This window comes from Orbicella franksi, chromosome 6 (genome assembly GCF_964199315.1).
Source record: "Orbicella franksi chromosome 6, jaOrbFran1.1, whole genome shotgun sequence".
Lineage (NCBI taxonomy): Eukaryota > Metazoa > Cnidaria > Anthozoa > Scleractinia > Merulinidae > Orbicella > Orbicella franksi.
The window spans coordinates 10,904,156-10,926,655 of NC_138150.1; the positions used below are offsets into that span (position 1 = coordinate 10,904,156).

Sequence of the window (22,500 nt, forward strand, 5' to 3'; positions counted from 1 at the left end):
TTTTTTCTTACTGCTGGAGATAAATGGAATAAAGCTAAACATCTGATGAAAAATCGAAGAGGAACGATTTTGGTTTATTCCAAGCGCAAATTTTCATTTCACAGCTAAACAAGAACTAATCTTATTATCAAATAGTAACGTCCAGTCACGGAATAGTGCATTCTTATTCACGTCAAACTAATACACAGTGCTATCGATTAATACAACTGAGGAGCGTTTCAATGGGAAGTATTGAACGTAGAGATCGTTACTTTGTCGAAATTATATCCTACATCCTCGGTGAGAGGGTCACCCCAAAGACTGATGAAATTGATTGACGGTTTCATTAAGTACCACCGAGTCTGCGGCAGTAATTGCGAGTTTCTTGTGTCACAAATTTACTAGTTTTAAATGTAACCAACGCGGGAAAGTTTCGGCTGATTTTATGAAGTTTTTGCTCCCTTCATAGAAGAGGAAATAACCGCTAAGGAGAAGCATTCTTTATTTGAACCTTGGCAAACACACAATAGTACAGCAGACGAAATTCCTTGAATCGAGCTAGGGGTGATTCCAGAAGATACGCAGTCACAGTAGCGTTATTTCCACTAAAAAAGGAGAACTGACTTTACCTGAAATACAGCTGCTATCCCTGGTCAAAACAGTCCAGTTTTGGCCCTATCTCTGTCAAGCAACGGTACGGTTGGCTCGATTTCCGCCGCTCTCTCGTGTCCGGTCTACATTCCTCCCCGAAAAGAGACTTCGGGGGAGGAGCGCGGGCTCCTTTCCCGAACAGCGGCTGGTAATGGAGCCTAACGTTACGGTAGCATTGCGACACTGAAGGCTAACTTATTTGCACATGTGTTTCGAGCAAATTGCGTTTGTTCTTAAGAGAATAGCACCACAAGGATAGCAAGAGATTTGCGAAAACATATATAAAGCTTTGCCATGTTTTCATGACATCAGTCAACGTACATGTGACACGTTTTTGCGTTGTGCACTCGGCTGGTACCTAACCCACCAAGTCCCCCTTCCTGCAAGGCTAATTGATTAACTGAAATTAATAAATTAACCAAACATTAAAGTTTACACCTCATGGCGTTAGTCCTTTAGTGCCTCAGCGAACAGCAGCCCCCTAAACCATCCCAATAGTGCACTCTGCACTAATAAGGTTTTTCTCCGGGGCTTAAAGGTTTAAGAACAATCGCATGTGAGTGAAAATATATTAAGTAGATACTGGAATCTATAGTTAAGGTGGCTCAAAACAGATCCCAGCGATTAGATTTTGATGGGTCGTTATAACCACTCTTTATCACTTGATGCTACAATCATGGTATCAAAAAACTGCCCAATCATTGGTGAACAAGTTGTTATCGTTTTCGTGACGCAATAGGTTACCATAGCAACAGTATGACCTCCTAAAAACACCCTTAATTACAGCTTTAGGAGCTTATATTTCAAAAACGGCAAGGTGAAATTTTTTAATATTGTCAACTTTTGATAAGTATGATAAGACGCTACTTTTGGCAAAGTTTAAAAATCGTCTGTGGGTTGGGCTCAGAGCCACCTTAAATTTTCGAAAATTTAAGGTGGCTCTAAATAAATTGACTAACCTTCAGCTGATTTATATACTGTGAGGCTTTGAATCTTTCATCCTTATCAGACTGACGGCCATTCACCTTTTAACAAACAGTTCTAATTAATGTCCATAACATTCGCTTTGATTTTTAAAAATAATTTCTAATTAAAAAGTTAAAAAGTAAAAAACACAGAACGTTTTCGACACTAGCTCATCTTCAGGGCAAGTAAAGACCGTCCGCTAATTGCGTATTTTATATATCAGTTACGTAATTCCTGATGGAAACAGTTTCGCAATGTAGCAATGAATTCGTTTGTTTAAAGATGGTATCCATTGTCATTAGGCCTTCGAGGATTTTGCGCTTTGTAGTGGATTGAGCAGTGCAAAGTATGCGCCAGCTTAAAGAATGTGAAGGATTCACATGTAGATAGCGGGCAGGTTCAGAGTAGTGACAACTGCTAGTATGTTCATCAAATAGCACCTGCACATTTCTCATGGTCTCACTTATGTAACTCTCACCGCAGGAACAGTCTCCTGAATAGACTGCGTGTGATCTGTGAGTGTTTATGTCTTTAAGGTTGAAAAGGCTTGTGTTGTCTTGTTTGCCAGAGGATAATGAAAATGTACTTGGAGTTCGTGAAATTGTTTAGTTTGGGAATGAAAGTTTTACTAAGTTTTTCCTTCTTATTACAGTAAGGGAGCTTAATGAAAACTTTCTTGTGTTCTTCTTGTGTTCTTTCTTGTGTTCTTGTCTACAGGCGAATCATTCAGGAAACTGTTCACTGTTTGGCAAATAAAACGCGTGGGGTATCCAGCAATTAGATAATTTTTTTTCAATTTTTTTGATTTCGTTGTTAAAATCCGAAGAGATACGTTTGGCCCTGTGGAGGGCGCCAGTGATGCAATTAATTTTCGATTTTGTGGGAGTTTAATTTCCGACTTCCAATGCGTAGGTAGTTTTCCCGGCTTCTTGTAGACTTGGTTGTCATAAGTGGAAGCAGTGTCAAGGAAATGGTCGGAATTTTCTTCGACAGTGAAAACAATGTTAGGATGGTAATTGTTAAGACGTTCAAGCAGATCATCAGGCTTATCTCTTTTTATCTTTCTCCTTTTTGAAGAAACAATCATCAACGTACCGGTTATAGGGTTGTGGGTTAAAGGGTCGGACAACATCTGACTCCAATTTAACCATGAGATATTTGCGAGGACAGGAGATAAAGGATTCCCCATAACGCATCCATCGATTTGTTTGTAGATGCAGCCATTGAAGCTGAATGCCGTGTTTTTAGTGACATTGCAGAGGGAAGACGGGTTGGTTGGAAGTCCGTGCTATCTTGTCCAGAGGCAGTGTTGAATCCTTCACATTCTTTTAGCTGGCGCATACTTTGCACGGCTCAATCCATTACAAAGCGTAAAATCCTCGAAAAGGATCCGGAATTATGTAACTGATATATTAAATACGCAATTAGCGGACAGTCTTTCCTTATCTTGAAGATGACCTACAAGTAGTGTCGAAAACGTTCGGTGTTTTTCACTTTTTAACGTTTTTAGCCTTGTAAATAGAAATAAGTTCTAATCAGGAACAGTAGTTAACATGCGTAGCCTTGCTTAAATCTTTTTATAGTACAAAAAAATAAACATACCAATCCAGAATGTTTCAGAAAGCGTCAAACATTCACATAGAGAGCTTAATTAACTCACCTGGTAAAGCGTCAGGCCATTATCAATGATGTAGACATTGTCTGGAGTAACACTTTCCTTAACATATGCCACCTCAGTCATGCGGACGTTGTTTCTCCCCTACAACCATTGCAAAGAAATTTTTCCATTTAGTATACTGAAGTTTATAATGGTATTTCAAGGATCAAGCTACGATATACATGTACGTCCAGCCACTTGCATGTAGCTACTTCTCCCCACAAAATAGCTTGTTAACCTTTAATGGTTTAAAACTGCAAAACACAGAGGAACCCTATATACTCTACAGTTACTATAACTGGGCAATAATAAAAACGTGTTCTGGTTTAACCCATTGACGCCTGTGCTGGCCGTAACCAGCCATGACGAGCGTTGGCCCTTGCTCCACTTCTGACATCATCAGCTTTGACCAAAATTGGCATCACTTACACTGCAGGAGGAAAAGATCTTTCCAATGATACCCAGATCAGAGTGATTGGGGCAATTGAACCTGATATATACGTGAAGTATGCACGAAAATGCTCAGAAATTTCCCTCAACTACACTTGGCTTCTCAGTGTAAGAATTCCCGCCTCCAAGGCCGTAGCTAGTAACGGGCAATTTTTCTTTCGTTTTTGTTGTTTATAGTCATCAAAAACACCCTAAATTCCCAGGAAGACAATTACACCACAGACATTGCCTCAGTCACAACTCAATTCTTGGACACTGCCTCAGTCATAATTTGTTTCTGGCTACGGCCCTGGCCTCGGTGATGCTTTCTTGCAAATTCTTGAACTGGAAACACGCCTAGTAGAAGGTAAACAACTGCAGCAAAAAGATACGACTAGTGAGACAATCTCAGATAGTACAGAGTGTAATTTACGGCTCTGATACAGTATTCAAACAGGTCCTCGCCCATGCCGTTCACTCCCTTGGTAGTCAACTAGGCCTTTTCCCCTTTGCAGAATATGAGCGGACAAAAACTTGATAAGACATAATCTTAGCAGTGTGTGTGTTTCCTGTTTGTGTTTTGCCCAAAAATAACTTACAATTACCGTTTGTCAAGACGGTTTTAAATTCATTGTGGTATTTTATCTTGAGTTTCGTTTATTTTGTAGCATTACTTTTCACGCCAACGTTTGTAATTTGATACTTTTGTTTTCCTCGCCAATGTATGTAACAAGATACCTTTTTTTCCACGAAAATATAAGAAAGATGTGTATTTTTTTAACTCGCTGCTGGAGATAAATGGAATATAAAAGTTACATTTCTGCTGAAAAGTCGAAGAGGAACGATTTTGTTTTATTCAAAACGTAAATTTTCATTTCACCGATAAACAAGATCTAATCTAATTATCAAATAGTCACGTCGAATCACGGAATAGTGCGTTCTAATTCTGTTGCCAGCCGAGTTGGTGTAAACAATAAAACCACACCAAACTAATACACAATGTTATTGAGTAACACAACTAAGGAGCGTTTCAACGAGAAGTATAATGGTAGAGATCTTTACTTGACCGAAATTATATCCCACATCGGTGAGCGAGTCACCTCATCGACTGATGAAATTCACTGGAGGTTTCAGGGTCTGCAGCAATAATAACGAAGTTTCTTTTGTCACAAATTTACTAGTTTTACATGTACTAACGCGGGAAAGTTTCGGCTGAATATGAACTTTGGGCTCTCTTTCATAGAAGAGGAAACAAACAAGCTGCTAAGGAGAAGCAATATGTTCCCATTCTCTATTTTAACCCTGGCAAACACACAATAGTTATAAAACAGCAGACGACATTTCTTGAATCGAGCTAGGGAAGATTCCTGAAGATACGCAGTCACAGTAGCGTTCTTTGCACTAAAAAAGGAGAACTGACGTTACCTGAAATATAACTGCTATCCCCAGCCAAAACGAAAGTGTGATATCACTCATAACAAAATATAAAAAAGCGTGCATCTGAACTCGAGAACGGAGTTTATCACACTAGCAATGCTCGAACGCATGCGTCTTACACGTTATGCTCTACCACAAGGGAAAGCACTCAACGTTCGAGGGTAGTCCCGTATAAAATGTATCTTTCACCTAACATATAGTCGACTTTGACGCTAACTAATCTGGACATGCATTTGGAGCAAATTACTTTTGTTCTTAAGAGAATGGCACCACAAGGATAGCATGAGATTTGCAAAACCATATATATATTTTTGTCATGTTATCAAGGAAAGCAACGTAAGTTTGGCATGTTTTGCGTAATGCACTCGGATACCTACCCCACCCAGCCCCCCTACCGGCATAGCTAATTGATTAGTTGAAATTAATTAATTACACAAACATTAAAGTTTACACCTTATGGCGTTATGGCGTTAGTGCTTAGTGCCTTAGCGAACAGCATCCCCCTAAACCATCCCAATAGTGCACTCTGCACTAAAAAGGAGAAAAAGGAAAGGTGAAAGAAAAAATTAAAAATCCGAAAAGCCTAAAGACGTATGTCACTTCCTCGAAATTTTGATTTCTACACATGCCCGAGCAAAAATATCATAAATAGCAATGCTAGTGGAAAGGAAGGCATGTTGCCATCAGTGCAAATGCTTTTTTGCGTAGATTGGAGCTATTTTGGCTCATATCCAGTCTGAAAATGTCCAAAATGTCAAAAAAAAAAAACTAGTGAGACAATCTCAGATAGTGCAGAGCGCAATTGATAGCTCTGATACAGTAGTCCCATAAGTACTCACCCCTGCTCGGTTCACTTCCGGTTTGTGTCTACCTTGGTAGTCTGCTACGGCTTTTCCCCTTTGTAGTGTGTATGTTTCAAGGTTGTATTTTCATTCAAGGTCCAAACATTACGCACAAATTAATTACTACTGGTGCTTTAAGTTGATTTTCGTTCATTTTAAATTCAACAATACGCTGAAGCAGCAAACGTGACAATTTAGCTCTTCACGCCAACTTTGTAACTTGATACTTTTGTTTTCCTCGCAAAGCCATGTAATATGAAACCCCTGTTTTCTCCAAAACATACGGAAGATGTCCGTGTTTTTTGGAGATAAATGAAAGAAAGTTAAATATCTGATGTAGTGATGAAGAAACGGAACAGAGACGATGTTTTACTAAAAATGCAAATTTTTACCGATGAACAAGAACTAATTTAATTATCAGATAGTCACGAAATACCACTTTCTTTTTCTGTTGCCACCTTTGTTGTTAACAATAAAACAATTCAAAATTAACACACAACGATATTGATGGCTGAGAAGCTTTTCAACAAAAAGTATTGAAGATAAACAGCGCTACTTGGCCGATATGAATGAGTCTCCTCAAAGACTGATTAAATTAATTTGAACTTTCATTAGGTGCCACGGCGTCTGCAGCAATATTTGAGCATTTTCCTGGTTTCTTTTGTTACAAATTTACAATTTGCGGAGCATTAAAGCCACTAACTTGAGAACATTTTGGTCTCTCTTACAGACACAATTAAGGCAAGAAATAAACAAGTCGCTAAGGAGAAGCAATATATTTGAACCCTGACAAGCACACTATTGTAGATTGAAAACAGCAGATGATATTTGTTGAACCGACCTGTTTGTAATTCTAAAAGCTACGCAGCCACAGTAACGTTTCACTTTTGCAATAAAAAGGGACAATTGGCGCTACCTGAAAAATAACTGCCGTCCCTGGTCACATGACACGATATATAAAATACTGCGTGTAAAGATAGTGTATAACACTAACAATGCTAGAACGCATGCGTCTTACAGGTTGAGCTCTACCATAAGGAAAACCACTCAACATTTGTGCGTGATTCCGTATGCAATGTATCCTTCACCTAATATAGAAGCCACGAACCCTAACTAATCTACGCATGCGTTTAGGCCAAATTAGTTTTGTTCTAAGGAGAATGGTACCACAAGGAGAGCAAGGGGTTACCTGAAACAAATATATAGCTTTGCTATGTTCAAAGTTAAGCGACGGCGATGGAATGTGTTTTACGTAGAGTACACATGTACCTTTCCTACCCTACTCCCACTACTTCCTTGCCTCTAGCCTAATTAATTAATTGAAATTAATTAATTAAACAAACATTAAAGTTACACCTTAGCGCCATAGGGCCATAGTGCCATAGCGCCATAACGCCTTAGTTCCTTAGCGGCAGGCAACCCCCATAACCATCCCAATAGTGCACTCTGCACTAAAAAGGCGGCAGGGCAAGCAGAACAAAACCTGACCCCCCTTAGCTCAAGGTCTGGATCCGCCACTGACTAGTAACATTACTTACAATAGTGAAATACCCTACAAAACCTTAACATTGCTTACAATACTTACTCTACTTATGACACAAACATAACTTAGAATTTAATAATAATAACACCAGATTGCTTACAATTTATCAACACGTCACATTACTTACTTATTTAGAACAGTGCATTATGCTTGATGTTATTTCTAGCATTACTTTGCTACATTATCTTGGTGAAGTAACATTTCCTTTGAGAATATTGATCCACTTTTACATGGCATAGACCATAGTAATTTGAGAAATTTGCTTTAATTTTGAACTTGCTGCAGAATTGTAACCTAGAAAAGAGTCTTCAATTTTGGTAATCCAGCATTGTGCATTTTTGTAATATCTTTCTATTTTAAAGTGATTGCTGTTCCAAACTATTTTGATATGAGGAGTACTGCAGTTCATTCCTTACCGTTTATTGCTGTTTGTTGCTATTAGTTGTATAATTTTTCTTGTCCTTTCTCAAATGGCTTGACATTTCTTTTTGCTAATCCTTTGACACCCCCTGTTTAATCTAGTGACTCCCAAAAAGAGACCCAATCTAAGAGGTACTATGATCAAATTTTAACCCCTTTAATGTTTAGATATATCACATAGAATTCCAGGAAGATTTAAAACGCCATTTACCAATTGCAAATAGCACTTTAATACTACATGCTTAATTCTTGCTCTTTCTTTAGGCTGCCTGGGCCGAAATAAGCTGAACATTTTACGAAATGTGGCATGCATTGAAAAGCACAACAATGATAAAACTTATTTCTACACAGGACAAAGCTGTCTGTTCCACTATCTGGAATGGGAGATATAATTACATGAACCTAATTCAATTGTCATACTAAGAACTTGTACATGTCCACAGATGGAGAAGTGTACTAGAATTTAACAATATACATGTATCAGAGGCATGAGTTAATTTATAAATTTGATACATTTTCTAGTTTTTAAATTGTTTAATTCTAAATTAAACAAAACTGGTTGGTTCGTTGCTGAGTGAGTTGTACCAACAACCAACCATTTAAATTTGCCACAAAATGTAAAATTAAACAGTGAATAAAATTAACTTAACTAGGGAAAAATTATCCAGTAAAATTTAAAAGATTCTTCGGTTAAAAACAAAAGCTTTTGAAGGCGTAAACTGCAGTCTTCAACAGGTTAAATGCTGAAGAGCCTGAGGTACTACAAATTCTAATATAGGGTGTAATAAAAAAGGAATACAATAGAATAAAATTATTGAAATGAACATGCATGCCATATATTTTGCTAAAAAGAGTGCTGTACATGTATTGTCCTGGCAGTGGACAAGAGTTATGGCCTGCATTGGGTGTTGTCATGGTATGTTGAGATTCCAAGAACAAACCTTCTAATGTGATAAATGCCAATGTTAGAAGCACTATTAAAATCAATGATATGGTCACAAGACCATGCAGGATTTGCAAAACTGATACCTTTGGCCACTGTTTTAATGTTCCCTATAATTGCTCTATTTTCCACTCAACAAAAGATCTACTGTTTCACTTACATAACTCAATGAACAGTTAGAACAAGGAATTTTGAAAACAACATCAGCTTATAAATCTAATGCTTGTCATGACTTTGGAGCCAGGAACTCCAGTGGGGGCCTTTTGAATGGCTTATTGAGAATGGTTTTAAGAATATTTTTAGCCAGGGAATGCCTTAAATTTTACAGTGATTCACCCTAGCTGCTGCCCCTCAATAATATTATTACTGTTGCTATATTATTATATTATTATTATATTATACAATTATTATTACTATTATTATTATTATTATATTATCTTGTTATTATTAAAGAAGCATCAATTATCTAATTTGACCTTATACCCAAGATTCACATTGAAGGAAAGGTATAATCACTATAAGAATTCTAAACTGACTAAAGAGCAGAAAATGACCAAGAAGAAATAATATTATCTTTACCTCATCATTAAACTTGAGCAAGCGTGATTTATATCCTGTAGGTCCAACTCTCCTGAAGCCAGTCTCTGCGCTACACAAGGAAAAATCAAAGAATACCCAGGGTCAGCTTGTGGATAAAGTAATTTAGAGATGAAACATGATAGTGATAAATATATTGCAATTAATGGTCTATTATGTGTCTATGATGGGTCTGTTCACAGACAAAATAAAAAATAGTCACTGTAGCAAAACAAGACCGGCTGATATCCCAGATGAAAAAGTTGGAACACCTTGAGCAAGTTTCCCTCCCCCCACCCCCACCCCCCACTTACAATGTTGATAATCATGTGGTTCTTCCCTTTTCTTTGGGAAAAAAAAAAAAAAAAACGGTGACATTTTCCAACATTGATTAGGGTGACCAGTGATGGGGGATATGAGATTCAGTTCACGTGTTCCAACTACTTTTGTCCGGGATTGTGGCTCAGCCTCAGGCCGCATAGTTAATCAGGTGTTTCTAAAGGCATAGTAACAATGTAAAGACATTCAGGTCTGGTGAATTTATCGGTAAGAACTCAATGTTATAATGCATGGTATGTACACACGTTATACTATATATTAAAAACAGAATTTCACATACCCTCCTTTCATAAGTTCAATTAGCTTGAAGTAGCTCTTAAACAAGTTTGATTCATGATTCATGACTTCACGATGCTGAACAGGTTTGTCATTGAGCTACACAAACAACAGAAAAAAATCATCACAGTTGGATTTTCATTCTATGCTTTCTTAAAAGACACTCATGAACACTATGAATCTTAACTATCTGCTCATAACTTGAATGGGTTAATGAAAGTTTACAAGAAAACTTTAGACTTGCTTCACTATCAAGTTATGGGCTACAGTACACGTGTGAGTGTCCATCATCTGAGTGAGTGTCCATTCATCAGCTGATGGTGTTCTTTACACTCATCAGGTACTTTGTCATTATAGACAATGCATACATTTAGTGCATACAAGTTATTCCAGTCACGCATGCATGAATGAATGAATGCTTTATTTAACATGGACATATGCTTAGCTTGAGAGCTAGTTTACAACTAGTTTTATTGACTTCTTGTAATTGTAACAACAGGAAATTGAAAAGAAACAAACAATTGAGAGTGGCCAAGTCAATTGTTTCTTATTTTTAAGTGAATTTTACTTAAGGCAGACAAATCCCCCCAATTATACTGGGGATGGTAAATGGTAAATGCGAAACTTGCAAGCAGACGAGTTTAGTGTTTTTCTTTGTGAGCCCGACACATTTTGACCTCTTCAATGATGAGACTGAGACTTCAAAGTGGTTTAAATGCGAGCTAGAGACGTTCAGGTTCTAAGACCTTTTAGGATGTCATTTAAGCTTGTATAAAAATATAACTAATTGCTACTTCGAAACGTTCTCAGCTTGGAAAAAATCGAGACTGCGAGACGCACATAACAGCTTAAAAAACTAGACTGCAAGACCCATGGTCTTTGAAGGATCATTTGCCACCCCTTATATTCAACTATTCACACTGCATACATTAAAGCAACGCATATAAGATCAGTGTACATGAATAAATTATCACTTTGGCTCAACTGCTGTACGGTGAGGGTTGTTTTTTCCGTTCCTCGTATTTCCTTTTCTTATTGTATGGTGGATGTACAGTATCCTGCGGGACAAGGAGCCCCAGCTCAAGCTGCTCTACTGGTTGCCCAAGGAATTCAGCCAGCTGACAAACTCGCAGCTCATGGAGCTGAAGCAGCTGGTGGTCAAGTAGCTCAAGTAGTTCAACAAGTTGTCAGACAGGAGGCTTTATCAGCTGCCGAACACATGGCTCAGGAAATTCAACCAGCCATGGCACAAGTACCTCAACAAGCTGTGGGACAAGCTCAACACAGAGAGCTTGAGGTAGAATATGTTTACTTCTGTCACTTATGTGTGTTTTTTATAAATTGCGAACAGGGACAAGGGTGGCAGCCCTTTATTTGTCTTCCTTCTTTGCCTGTTTTCAGTTTTCCAGCTCATTCCTCGTTCATGTTTCAGTCAGTTTGCTTGTTGTTGTTAAGCTTATATCGGCAATTCTAGCGTATTTCGGGTCTTGGCGGGTTTTCTGTGGGTGACTATATGTTGTTAACGTGGGTGGCATGCATATTTTTTTATCTCGTGGATACAGGGAATGTTTATTAGCGGCTGGGTTATTTTTTTTTGTTCAGAAATTGTTATTTAGGATCATGCAACAGCTGGAGGGGGTGGAGGCGTACCGCTGGTATTTGTTTGATGTTTCTATAGAATGTCAAAGGTGATAATTTACCAAAGCAAAACAATAGCTGCGAAATGGTGTCAAACCTCACCTTTGGGTGACAAAAAAAATATTATTATGCAAGGCAATGGGTGAGTGTTCACCAGAAGAAAAAAATTTATTATGGAAAAGGCAATGGGGTGAGTGTTCACCAGGAAAAATTATAATGGGTGAGAGTTCACCTAAAAAAAAAGAGCAATGGGGTGAGAGCTAATTCACCATGGAAAAGAGCAGTGGGGTGAGAGTTCACCATGAAAAAAGAGCAATGGGGCAAGAGTTCACCATGAAAAAAGGGTGAGAGTTCACCATGAGGAAAAGAGCAATGGGGTGAGAGTTCACCTTGAAAGGAAAAGAGCAATGAGGTGAGAGTTCACCATGGAGAAAAAAAAAGAGCAATGGGTGAGAGTTCACCATAGAGAAAAAAAAAGAGCAATGGGGTGAGAGTTCACCATGGAGAACAAAAAAAAGAGCAATGGGGTGAGAGTTCACCATAAAAAGAGATGTGAGTTCACTATATAAAGGCAATGGGGTGAGAGTTCACAATGGTAACAAAAAGAGCAATGGGGTGAGAGTTCACCATGGAATGGCACAGTTTGCTTTATTTGGGGGCTGTTGAGTGGCATGCGAGGGTGATGTACATTAAGTCAATTTCCCCTTCTTATTATTCTAGACTATAAAGAAGAGCTTTGCTGACCTCCAAAAGTCACTTGATGAAGTGACAAGGCTCTCAGTGGCTACTGTAATAAGGAAGATGTTGGATTATGCAGCACGGCTGCTCTCTGAGTTCAATAAGTTTGAGGCGATAGACATCCTAGAAACCCTCCAGAATACATCCTGGGATAATCAGGATGAGAAACGTGAATTCTACCGTTTGGTGTACCAGACAGCTGGAAGGAAAGTGGACCTTCAAAAAGAGCACTTCTGGGCTCTGGTTCTACACCTTCTAGGGGATAAAGATCACACTAAAGTGTATGAAGCAGTCGCAAAGGTGGATAAAGCAATGGGCACAGGGGACCCATGGTCTGGTTTGCCTCACCGTCGGCGTAGTAGTGACATTCTGTACAAGGGGCATGGCATGGGAAGTAGCGCTTCAGTCCAATGCTATTTTTGTGGAAAGCTCAACCACATTATGGCAAGATGTTACGCGAGGAGGGATATGCAGCAAAGGCCCCTGGTGACCCGTGGTCGTGCTAGGGACAAAAAGTAATAAAGAGGCAAGGCGTGTTTTTTTTCTTTTGTTCCAGAAATACGAATATATTCTCTTTGTTGATTGTAGCATGTACAATAAAATGGATGTTGGAGTTGACTGTTGTTTGATTTAATGCGATGCCAGGCGTCGTGTTAGGTTAACAAAGTTCTACATGAGGGTGTTCAAGTGAGCCACTAAACGTAGCAGAGGAGTGAAATGAACATATGCTTCTATACCTACTTAAATCCAATACTCCTCTTTCTTTCCCTTTTTGGATTTGCCCTTGGTGCGAATATCCCTTTCTTTTCACCTTCCCGTATTTTACTTTGTCTGTACTCTGGTCACATAAAGTTGAGAGTTTTGAAAACGGGGTATCTCAAATCCTTCCCGGTCATACTGGATCAAAGCTGTCCTCTCTCTCTGCTGACTTGTGTGGGGTTTTTGTATATGTAAATAAGATTCCTTTTACCTCTTTTCTTTTTCCCCTTTGGGCGATATTCTGGTCATGGGAAAAAGATGATAACTTTGGCAACTTTATAGATAATGTTGATGTTTGCGCAGGTGCAATACAGTGGGTAGACATAAGGGGAAACCCTGTATCGATCAGCAGTGAGTGGACAGGAAATAACCGGTTGGGACAGAAAGCCTGTCTAATTGAAAAGGGAGAGGTCATTGGGCACGTAGATGAGCTTGATAAGGATTGTTGCGTCGATGTAATGATTGACAATCTGGCGGTCAAGTATGCGTGGAATAATCAAGGGGGTGGAGGCAGCGTGGCCGAGTGGTTTAGGGCGCTGGATTTGAAATCTGGAGGTCCCTGGTTCAAATCCTCCACCCTACCGCTATCTGGATATGTTCTCGGTAGCCTCCTCAACCGCATTGAGTAAATAGCCAACTGGTCAGCCTCCCACCAGTTGGGATTCTTAATAGTTTATGTTATATTTGAAATATTTGTTTATTTATATACAGTGTTCACAATTAACACATTAGTGCTAAATACATCGACACTTAAATAAAGTGATTATTATTATTATTATTATTATTATTATTATTATTATTTAAGGTCGTGACTTGAACAATGCTATAAAGGCTTTGTTCTTTACCACTATGGGTTTGAACATCCTACTGCACATGTTGTATGTTCAGTCTCAAGAAAATCTGGCGAACACCCCTTCTTTAAGTCAGGATTTATTGCACGTTTCTTCAAATTTTTCACAAATAAATATATGTGACCGAATATGATATTTTAATTCACTCTCTTCCCCAGAACTGCCTGTCCCACTTTGCAGGCTAGACCTTAGCACAAAAAAAGGGTTCTGGAGACACACGATTTGAGATTGACTAGATTTTCTAGGCTAAGATTTTCACTAATTCAATGCTTGTTTCCTTCCCAAAAATAACCATTGGTAGATCTCTAAATGTAACTGTTCGATTAAATTAACCAGACCGTAACAGATTTCAACAAAGAGAATGTAAAACAGAAGTAAATTCATCATTTCATAAGGAGAATTTCACTAAATTCTCTCCATAATCCAATTTTTGTTAATTCAATGCTTGGTCCCTTCCCAAGAACATTATTCTCTGTAATGTCACTGTTCAGTTAATGCCTCCTGACATTCTGCAACATATTTAAATAAGAGAATTTAAGGTGGCTCAAAACAGTTTTCTGCTTTTTTGAGACTTAAAGAACAAGGTGTGATTTTTCAGGCTTGGAACTGTACTGTTCTGAATGGCTGTGCTATTTTTTTAAGATAACTTTCCACTGTGCCTTTCATTGTGTTTAAGTCATAAATTAAGGTGGCACTGTCCTGCTGCATAGCAACAAACTTGACCCACTTTTTACCATCAACTGCATCTATCTTAAAAACTAAGCCAGGAATACCATATTTTTTTTATAAAAATCTTTTTATGACACACAGAGGAAGAAACAGGCAAAATTATTAAAAATTCTGTAGACTGGATTTTTCTTCAATTAAGAAAAATGGAAATTTCCAAGTTGAAGAAATTCTACTCCACAGTTTTTTTTACAATTTCACACATGCATTCGGCTTTTGCTGTTTGGGTCACCAGAACAGTTTTTGAGATATTAGCTTTGTGGATAAAGTATTTTAGCGCGTTTTCTACGTGCAAATTAAAATCTCGACTTTACAAGATCGCCCCTCGCTCCACTGATCAGTAAGGCCCGCAATTCCATGCAAATAAATGCGAATAGTCCGCAAATAGTGTTTTCTTTTTTGTTGTTGCTGTTAGCAGCATAAGCGGTAAAAGAAAAGTTCCATAAATACCTGGTGGTGAGACTCTCCAAGTACAAACAATGAAGAACACCTGAAGAGTAGTATTTTCCCACTGTTTTTCAGATTGATAGCCAGCACAGCAGTTTGAAGGGATGTTTTCCTTTGAAATTGCCCGAAGGATGGATGTTTTCGAAGTTTAAAATAACTGATAACATGAACAGCTTACTAAACTTGGCGGAAACAAAGTCTTACAAAGTAGGCCTTGTGTCGCCATGTTTGTTTTGATTTTTGTAAACTTTAAACCTCGCATGCGATCTCACAACCCTCAGGCGATCACATGATGCCTCGCGCTGAAGTGAGTGCTAGAGCCCAGACATCTCACAGATGACTGGCGCCCATTTTATGAAGCTCGATTTTACGTAGAAATTTTTGTAAAGCTCTCCATCACCAGTCTCCTCCTACGTGTTGGCAATATACATTACCTCATACTTTAGAGCTTTTACTGTAGTTGTGTATTGTTACTATGGTTACCTGCCTATTTCGTAACATTTGATTTAAATTTGTAGCATATTCCTCACATATATCTCATATATATTAAAGTGTTATTAAAGTTTTATTACGGTTTACAGTGTTTTAATCGTTTTCAATTTAAAATTCTGTATTGAGTTTACCCTCTACCATGAACGCTCTACGGTTCTATGTACACGCATAGAGGCTTATAGTTATTGTAGCAAATATTAGAGCGCATGGGGAATGTCAAGTGTTATTACGGTTTACGGTATTTTAATAGTCCTTTTAATGTACAATTCTGTATTGAGTTTACCCTCTATGCTCTACGCTATATGTTCTACCATTTACATTCTACTCTCTACGTTCTACCAGCTACTCTCTTCAATTTACGCTCTACGTTCTACCAGCTACTCTCTCTGATCTACGCTCTACGATATACCATTTACCCTCTAAGCCCATCTATGCTCTTCTCTCTACGTTCTACCAGCTACTTGCTCTATGCTCTACCCTCTAAGCCCATCTGCTTGGAAGGTTATTGGAATTTTTTAATTTTTTTTTAAATTTTTAAATTTTTAACGAAGACTAGTGAGCAGCACAAAGGAAGACTTCTTGTAGTTGTTAGGTTTTTAGTTTATTTCCGACACACTTCATCTCTATCTGAGACCTCTTCAGGGAATGATCTAAGCATGCTTAAGTTTAACTTCCCATAGAAGTGAATAACTGCTGAAACATGCTGTACACGGACATTACAAGAAATGCCTTAATGCACATGTTATTCTGTGTTGGCCCCCAAAATACAAAAAAAATAAATAAATAAATAAATAAATAAAATAAATAAAACAAGATTAAACAATTAAAACACTAAAAAAAGACATTTTTTGCTTGGAAGGGTCCCAAAGAAATCCTATTAGAGTTTCTTAGTTGTCTCTATAGCAAGAATGATCATGTCAAACTTGCGTACTGTGTTATTGACCAAAGTAGTATTTCGTTTCTCGATTTATTTCTATACAAAGATGCTAATTTTAGCACTCTGCAGTTTCTACCTATCAAAAGCCACTAAATAAGTATCTGTACATTCCCTTTGAGTCGTTTCATCCTGCTAGCAACAAGAGGGCATTTATTAGAGGCAAGCTTATGTGCTATACTATAAATAGCTCCACGTTTCAAGCCTTTAGCAAAACCTGAGAAATTCTGGAAGCACCTCCAGCTTCGTGGTTACCCAGTTGGGTTTCACTTCGTTTATTCAGGGAGGTTAAATACAGTAACAGAACTAAATGGCTTTCGCTAAAACAAAAATCGTGCAATGGTAGAATGGTAGTCTTTAAATCTACATTTAACTGTAGTCATGCTAACTGATGTGAAGGACATTTTGTTAAAGTGTACTCAAAAAGTATGAATAGTTAGGTCATGTGACTTTCAAACGCTTAGTGGATGCTTTGCGATCATGTGGAGATGTTCTTTACTAGTTTTTAGGATCGTAATTTGTCGTAGAGATTGCTGTTCATTTCAAGTTTGAAGAAATGGTTTAACTCAGAACCACTAACATCAAGCTGGTTATACAGAGACATTTACCAGACTTAGACTGTATTGTCAATTACAAATCTACTACCACTTTAGCACATCATTTTCAATTATTCTATGTAAACAGTGTGTTTTTGGGGGCCATACGATAGCGCTGATCGTATGGCCCCCAAAATACAACAACACGCAATAACATGCATTAAGGCATTTCTTGAAACATCCGTTTACAGCATGTTTCAGCAGTTATTCACTTCCATGGGAAGTTAAACTTAGGCATGCTTATGTGCTATATATGCTGTTCAATGTTAGTTGTAATCATTCCCTGAAGTCTCAGACAGAGACGAAACGCGTCGGAAATAAATGAAAAAGCTTACAACTACAAGAAGTCTTCCTTTGTGCTGCTAAATAGTCTTCGCTAAAAAATTAAAAAAAAATTAACAAATTCCAATAACCCTCAAAGCAGATGGGCTTAGAGGGGAGATCGTATAGCATAGATCGAAGAGAGAAGCCGGTAGAACATAGAGAGTACAGCATAGATGGGCTTAGAGGGTAGATGGTAGATGGTAAGATCGTAGAGCATAGATTGAACAGAGTAGCTGGTCGAACGTAGAGAGTAGAGCATAGATGGGCTTAGAGAGTAGATGGTAGATGGTAAAACATAGATCGAAGTGAGTAGCTGGTAGAATGTAGAGCGTAGATTGAAGACAGTAGCTGGTAAAACGCAGATAGTAGAATGTGGATGGTAGAACATATAGCGTAGAGCATAGAGTGTAGAGGGTAAACTTAATACAGAATTGTACATTAAAAAGATTATTAAAATACTGTAAACCCTAATAACACTTTAATAACACTTTAATATATGTATAGGTAATCATATGGTTTCGCGTTCAATTTGGAATTAATTTGCACAAGTGAGTTTTTCAAAAAGCTGAAATTGCACGAGCCACTTCGGCGAGTGCAATTTCAGCTTTTTGAAAAACTCACTCGTGCAAATTAATTCCAAACTGAAGAAGAAAAAACCATATGATTACTTATTCATAATATAAACATCAAAAAATTTGCGTGGAGGAAGAGCCAGAAGGCCTTTCTTGAAGCCATTTTTTCTCATTTGAGAGCACAAAATTTTCCTCATCATTTTACGTAATATCATTGGCTTTGAAAATTTCCTATTGTCTTTCAGCCAATCATAATTCAGAATTACGATGTGTAATTTGCACTGGTGTTACACTTTTTGCACCTGAGTTACACTTGAACTGCACTGCTCTCAGCCAATCAAAATCGAGTAATTTTTTCATGTATATTACCTATTAATGAGATAATAAAAAAGCCAATAAATTACAATCATAAAAATTACAGCAAACGCAGATGATCTAGAAATGCGCACTCGTGACCCAATATGTTTTATCACTCTACTGGTTAAGCCTCTGAGCTAGTGTAGAGAGTAGTCAAAAATTCTTGAACTGATAAACTTGTAAATATGTAGAGCGTAGAGCATAGAGCGTAGATGGTGGAACATGGAGTGTAAGAGCTTTAAGAGCGTAGCACATTGACCGTAGATGGAAGAACATATAGCTTAGAACGTAGAGCATAGTCAGGGTAAACTCAATACAGAATTGTAAATTGAAACCAATTATTAAAACACTGCAATCCATAGTAACACTCAACATTCCCTAAGCAATACAGTATAATATTTGCTACAATAACTATACACCACTACACCTCTGTGGTGTATGCATATCTGAGAGAAACAGAGCTTTAACATTCAAAATACTACCGTAGAGTTGTAGAGCTCTACGAAAATTTCTACGCCTTGTCGAGCTTCATAAAATGGGCTGGGTATACTCACAGAAATATTAGTGTTTTGAGCCACCTTAAAACATGCAGAAGCAAATTCTTACCAGAAGTAGTCCTGAATGGTTTTAAATACAGATCAACCTGTGGATATTTTTGGGAACAAAACTGACCTTGATTCAGTGAAAATCTCAGTCTAATAGTCAAGTGAATTAAATCATCTGTTTCCAGAGCCACTTCTTCCTCATGCCCAGGTCCTGCCAACTAAGAGGGAGAGGTGGCTCTGGGGATGAGAATGGATTTAGGGCCCATTTACATGGAAGGAGGATGATCCTAGCACTAGGATCATCCTAGAAGGTTCATTTGGTTTACATGCGAAAATGCAGCTCCTGGGACCAACTTTTCATTTGGTTTACATGCAGGATCGCCCTAGCACTTTTGTGTTCGGCGCGGTTACAAAGCAAGATGGCGGGCGACAATGACAAAAGTGTAGTTTTGGGAGTTCTTCTCTCTTTACTGGCATTGATAATTGCCTTTCAGCATCAATTTGCCATTATATACAACTTGATATTTCAAACACAGCAACAGTGAGCGATGATTCTCCAACTAAATCACACTGCTGCCATTTCCTGTTTTTTTTTTTTTTGAGCTTTTAGTCGATAAGTGCGAAGATTCCGCCATGTTGTTTCTCACAACTCGACCCCTGGGCCATCCCTGGTTTCAAGATGGTGGGTGGGTAAACTGAGCCTCCTGAGGCCGTTTACATGGAGGTAGGATCATCCTAGCGGTAGGATCATCCTAGCGCCAGGATCATCCTTCCTAGGATATCTGGGAGGGGGCATATAAGCGGAATAAAAAAATGTTCTGAAACTAGATAAAATGTACCAGTGAAACAAATTAAAGCTAATTACATACCATTACATTTAGAGCTATAATTTATAACAACAGCACACAGTTGGTAACAATTTAGCTTTAAAATTATCGCACGTCCATGATCTAAGTTTTTGAAGGCCATGCGAACAGACAAATTCAACAACCTTCCAGTGAAGTTCTTTGCCTTCGCCTGAAAAATCTTAATCTTCCAATCACTGGAAGCCTTGCCAGAATGCCTGAAAGGCTGAGGCCACAAATTCAGCACCAGCGGCCCTCCAACGCCACTCCAGAGGTCACCCTCACAATGGATGGGTGCACAAAAACAAACCTTTGACTTCAAACATAATTATGCGTACACAACCCAATCTGTAGCCCAATGTCCCTACAGAACAGGCTGATGCAGAGACCTACAGTTGTGACGAAGATGGGTGGTCAGACATCAACTCAGCAGTTGAAGAACTGTCCAAGAACATTGAGCCACAAGTCCTCCAGGATGCGGTGTTTTCGCCCACTCAAATGTTGACCATCCAGGAGACTGTGCAAACCTCCATTAACAAAGTTTTGCAGGTCTACAACATCCATGAGGCCCAAGCACTCCTTTGGGCCTGCATTGTCCTCTGGAAAAAAGCCTCAAAGACAAGATACTCCGTGGTGAGTACATTGACTTTTGTTTGTTACTGAGTGACTTCATGTATCACTCCCAGGCCCCTGCTCTGCAGTTACGCTACCAGGTTCGAAAGAAAAAGCCAGTAATTGACACTTTTCAAAAGTGGCTAGATTCTTTTACTGCCTACATCCTGGTGATCATCGCGGTTTATCCTGCACATGCCCTGGAATTAATCAAACACCACCAAACCATCAGCAAAGCAGTCACTAAGTTTAAGGGTGCTTACCTACGACGAATAGTTCAGACACCGTGCTGCCTATGACCTTTCAAAGGCTAGGGACAAAATCAATCTTGAACACTGGACAGTCACCTTCTCTGGCCAAGTTAGGCCACATTGTTCTGTGTGCTCTAGCCTGTACCATCAGGCGGAGGATTGCCCCAACCAGGACCCAAGCAGAAAACCTCGCCGCCAAGCCCTTGTCTCCTTTGACTACAACAAACCCTCCAGCTGTCAATGCTGTTCCTGCAATTTCCCTCACAATTGTCGCTGTGGCTTAGGCAATTGATATCGCCTTCTGTATGATCAATTTGTATAGGCAGCCACACGGAAGGCATCTTCACGTAGTCGTTTTACGAAAGGACTCTTATAAATGGCAATTAATTAGTTTAGTTATGAATTAGCTTAGTTATCCAAAAAGGTTCTAGTTTCATTAAAATTTGAAAAATGAAAAAAACATTTCACCCTTGACCCTTACCCTTGACCTGCGACCCTTACCATTGACCCTCACCCTTGACCCTTTACCCTTACCGTTGACCCTCATGCTTGACCCTTCACCCTTACCCTTGACCCGTGACCCGCGTTTTAGCAACGCCAACCATCCCTCCTTGATGCACCATGGGATGCATAAGATATCCATAAACAAAAACAGAATTATTTGAAAAATTAGACCATGACCTAGTAAGTAACTTAAGAAAGTGAGAAGGAGTTTTGAAGGGTTAATTGTTCTATTAGGTGGAGAGACACTTTGAGAGCATGTACAATGTCTTTAGCTAATAAATTAACATGGAATAACCTGAACACTAAATCTGATGCTTCAACCCAAATCCCTTTTGACACTTAAGCTAAATAGATCACCACACCAGAAGTACATTAAAATTTCCACAATGCAACCTAGAGATGTGTTAGATATGGTAACTGCTTATTGGTCTTTTGACCATTAAATCTGGGGGAAATTAAACTCACAAAAGTGTCAAGTTCAACTGTCTTGTAAGCTGCTGTACCATACTCATCTTGGGTAGATTCTTTTCCAATCCAGAAGTGGACATCATACAAAAGCTTCAAAGAGAAATAATATATGATCATTACAAACTGAATTTATTGGTTAAAGTTCCCATTTTTTTAACGAGTGATAGCTAGCGTAGCTTAGCTAGAATGAGTTATGGCAGTTACATGTAGTTGGGGAAGAAATAATTCACTTGCCCAATCAGTCTATAGGTCGTAAACAATTTTTTGGTGGTAAATCCACTAACCACAGTATTTTGCGATAGGGCCGCCCACTGAGAACAGGATGGCTGCCAAAGCAATGAGCTGATCTTTTGGAGTCCAACAAATGATCCCAAGTTAAGACTATTTGGTATGCAACAATGGTGGTTGTATAATTTGATCCATCAACCTCTTTGACAGAGGCTCTTAACTGTTTTCAAAAGAAAACACTTAATTTCTACGGTATCTCATTAAAATTCAACTAGGATTGCTATGTATTTATATGCACCTAACAATTTTAAGCCCCAGGGGTTCCACCCTGGAGCTTAACATTGATACAAACTTCTTTCTGTATACACACAATCAATGGACAACTTAGAGGGTTATGTCTTCATGAATCTATTAACACAATACCACATAATACATTAAATTGAACTGTACCTCATCACTTTCCTTATCCTTATACGTGTTGAGAATAATGTAAGAGTCTCCACTGTAAAATTTGCCATAATCTTCTTTTGGCCAGTGAGTCACCTTAAACACACA

At 38.5% G+C, this 22,500-nt stretch overlaps 1 protein-coding gene across 1 annotated transcript in view; it reads right to left on the reverse strand.

The window, feature by feature from the left end:
- LOC145489399 (gelsolin-like protein 1) overlaps positions 1-22,500 on the reverse strand; it is a 44,108-nt gene that overhangs the window by 15,098 nt on the left and 6,510 nt on the right. The window contains exons 3-8 of the mRNA XM_081468367.1: positions 22,396-22,488; positions 21,715-21,807; positions 10,063-10,157; positions 9,447-9,516; positions 3,257-3,355; positions 1,590-1,655 (exon numbers count right to left, since the gene is read on the reverse strand). Coding sequence (XP_081324493.1) covers positions 1,590-1,655; positions 3,257-3,355; positions 9,447-9,516; positions 10,063-10,157; positions 21,715-21,807; positions 22,396-22,488 — 516 coding nt within the window. The remainder of the gene's footprint in view (positions 1-1,589; positions 1,656-3,256; positions 3,356-9,446; positions 9,517-10,062; positions 10,158-21,714; positions 21,808-22,395; positions 22,489-22,500) is intronic.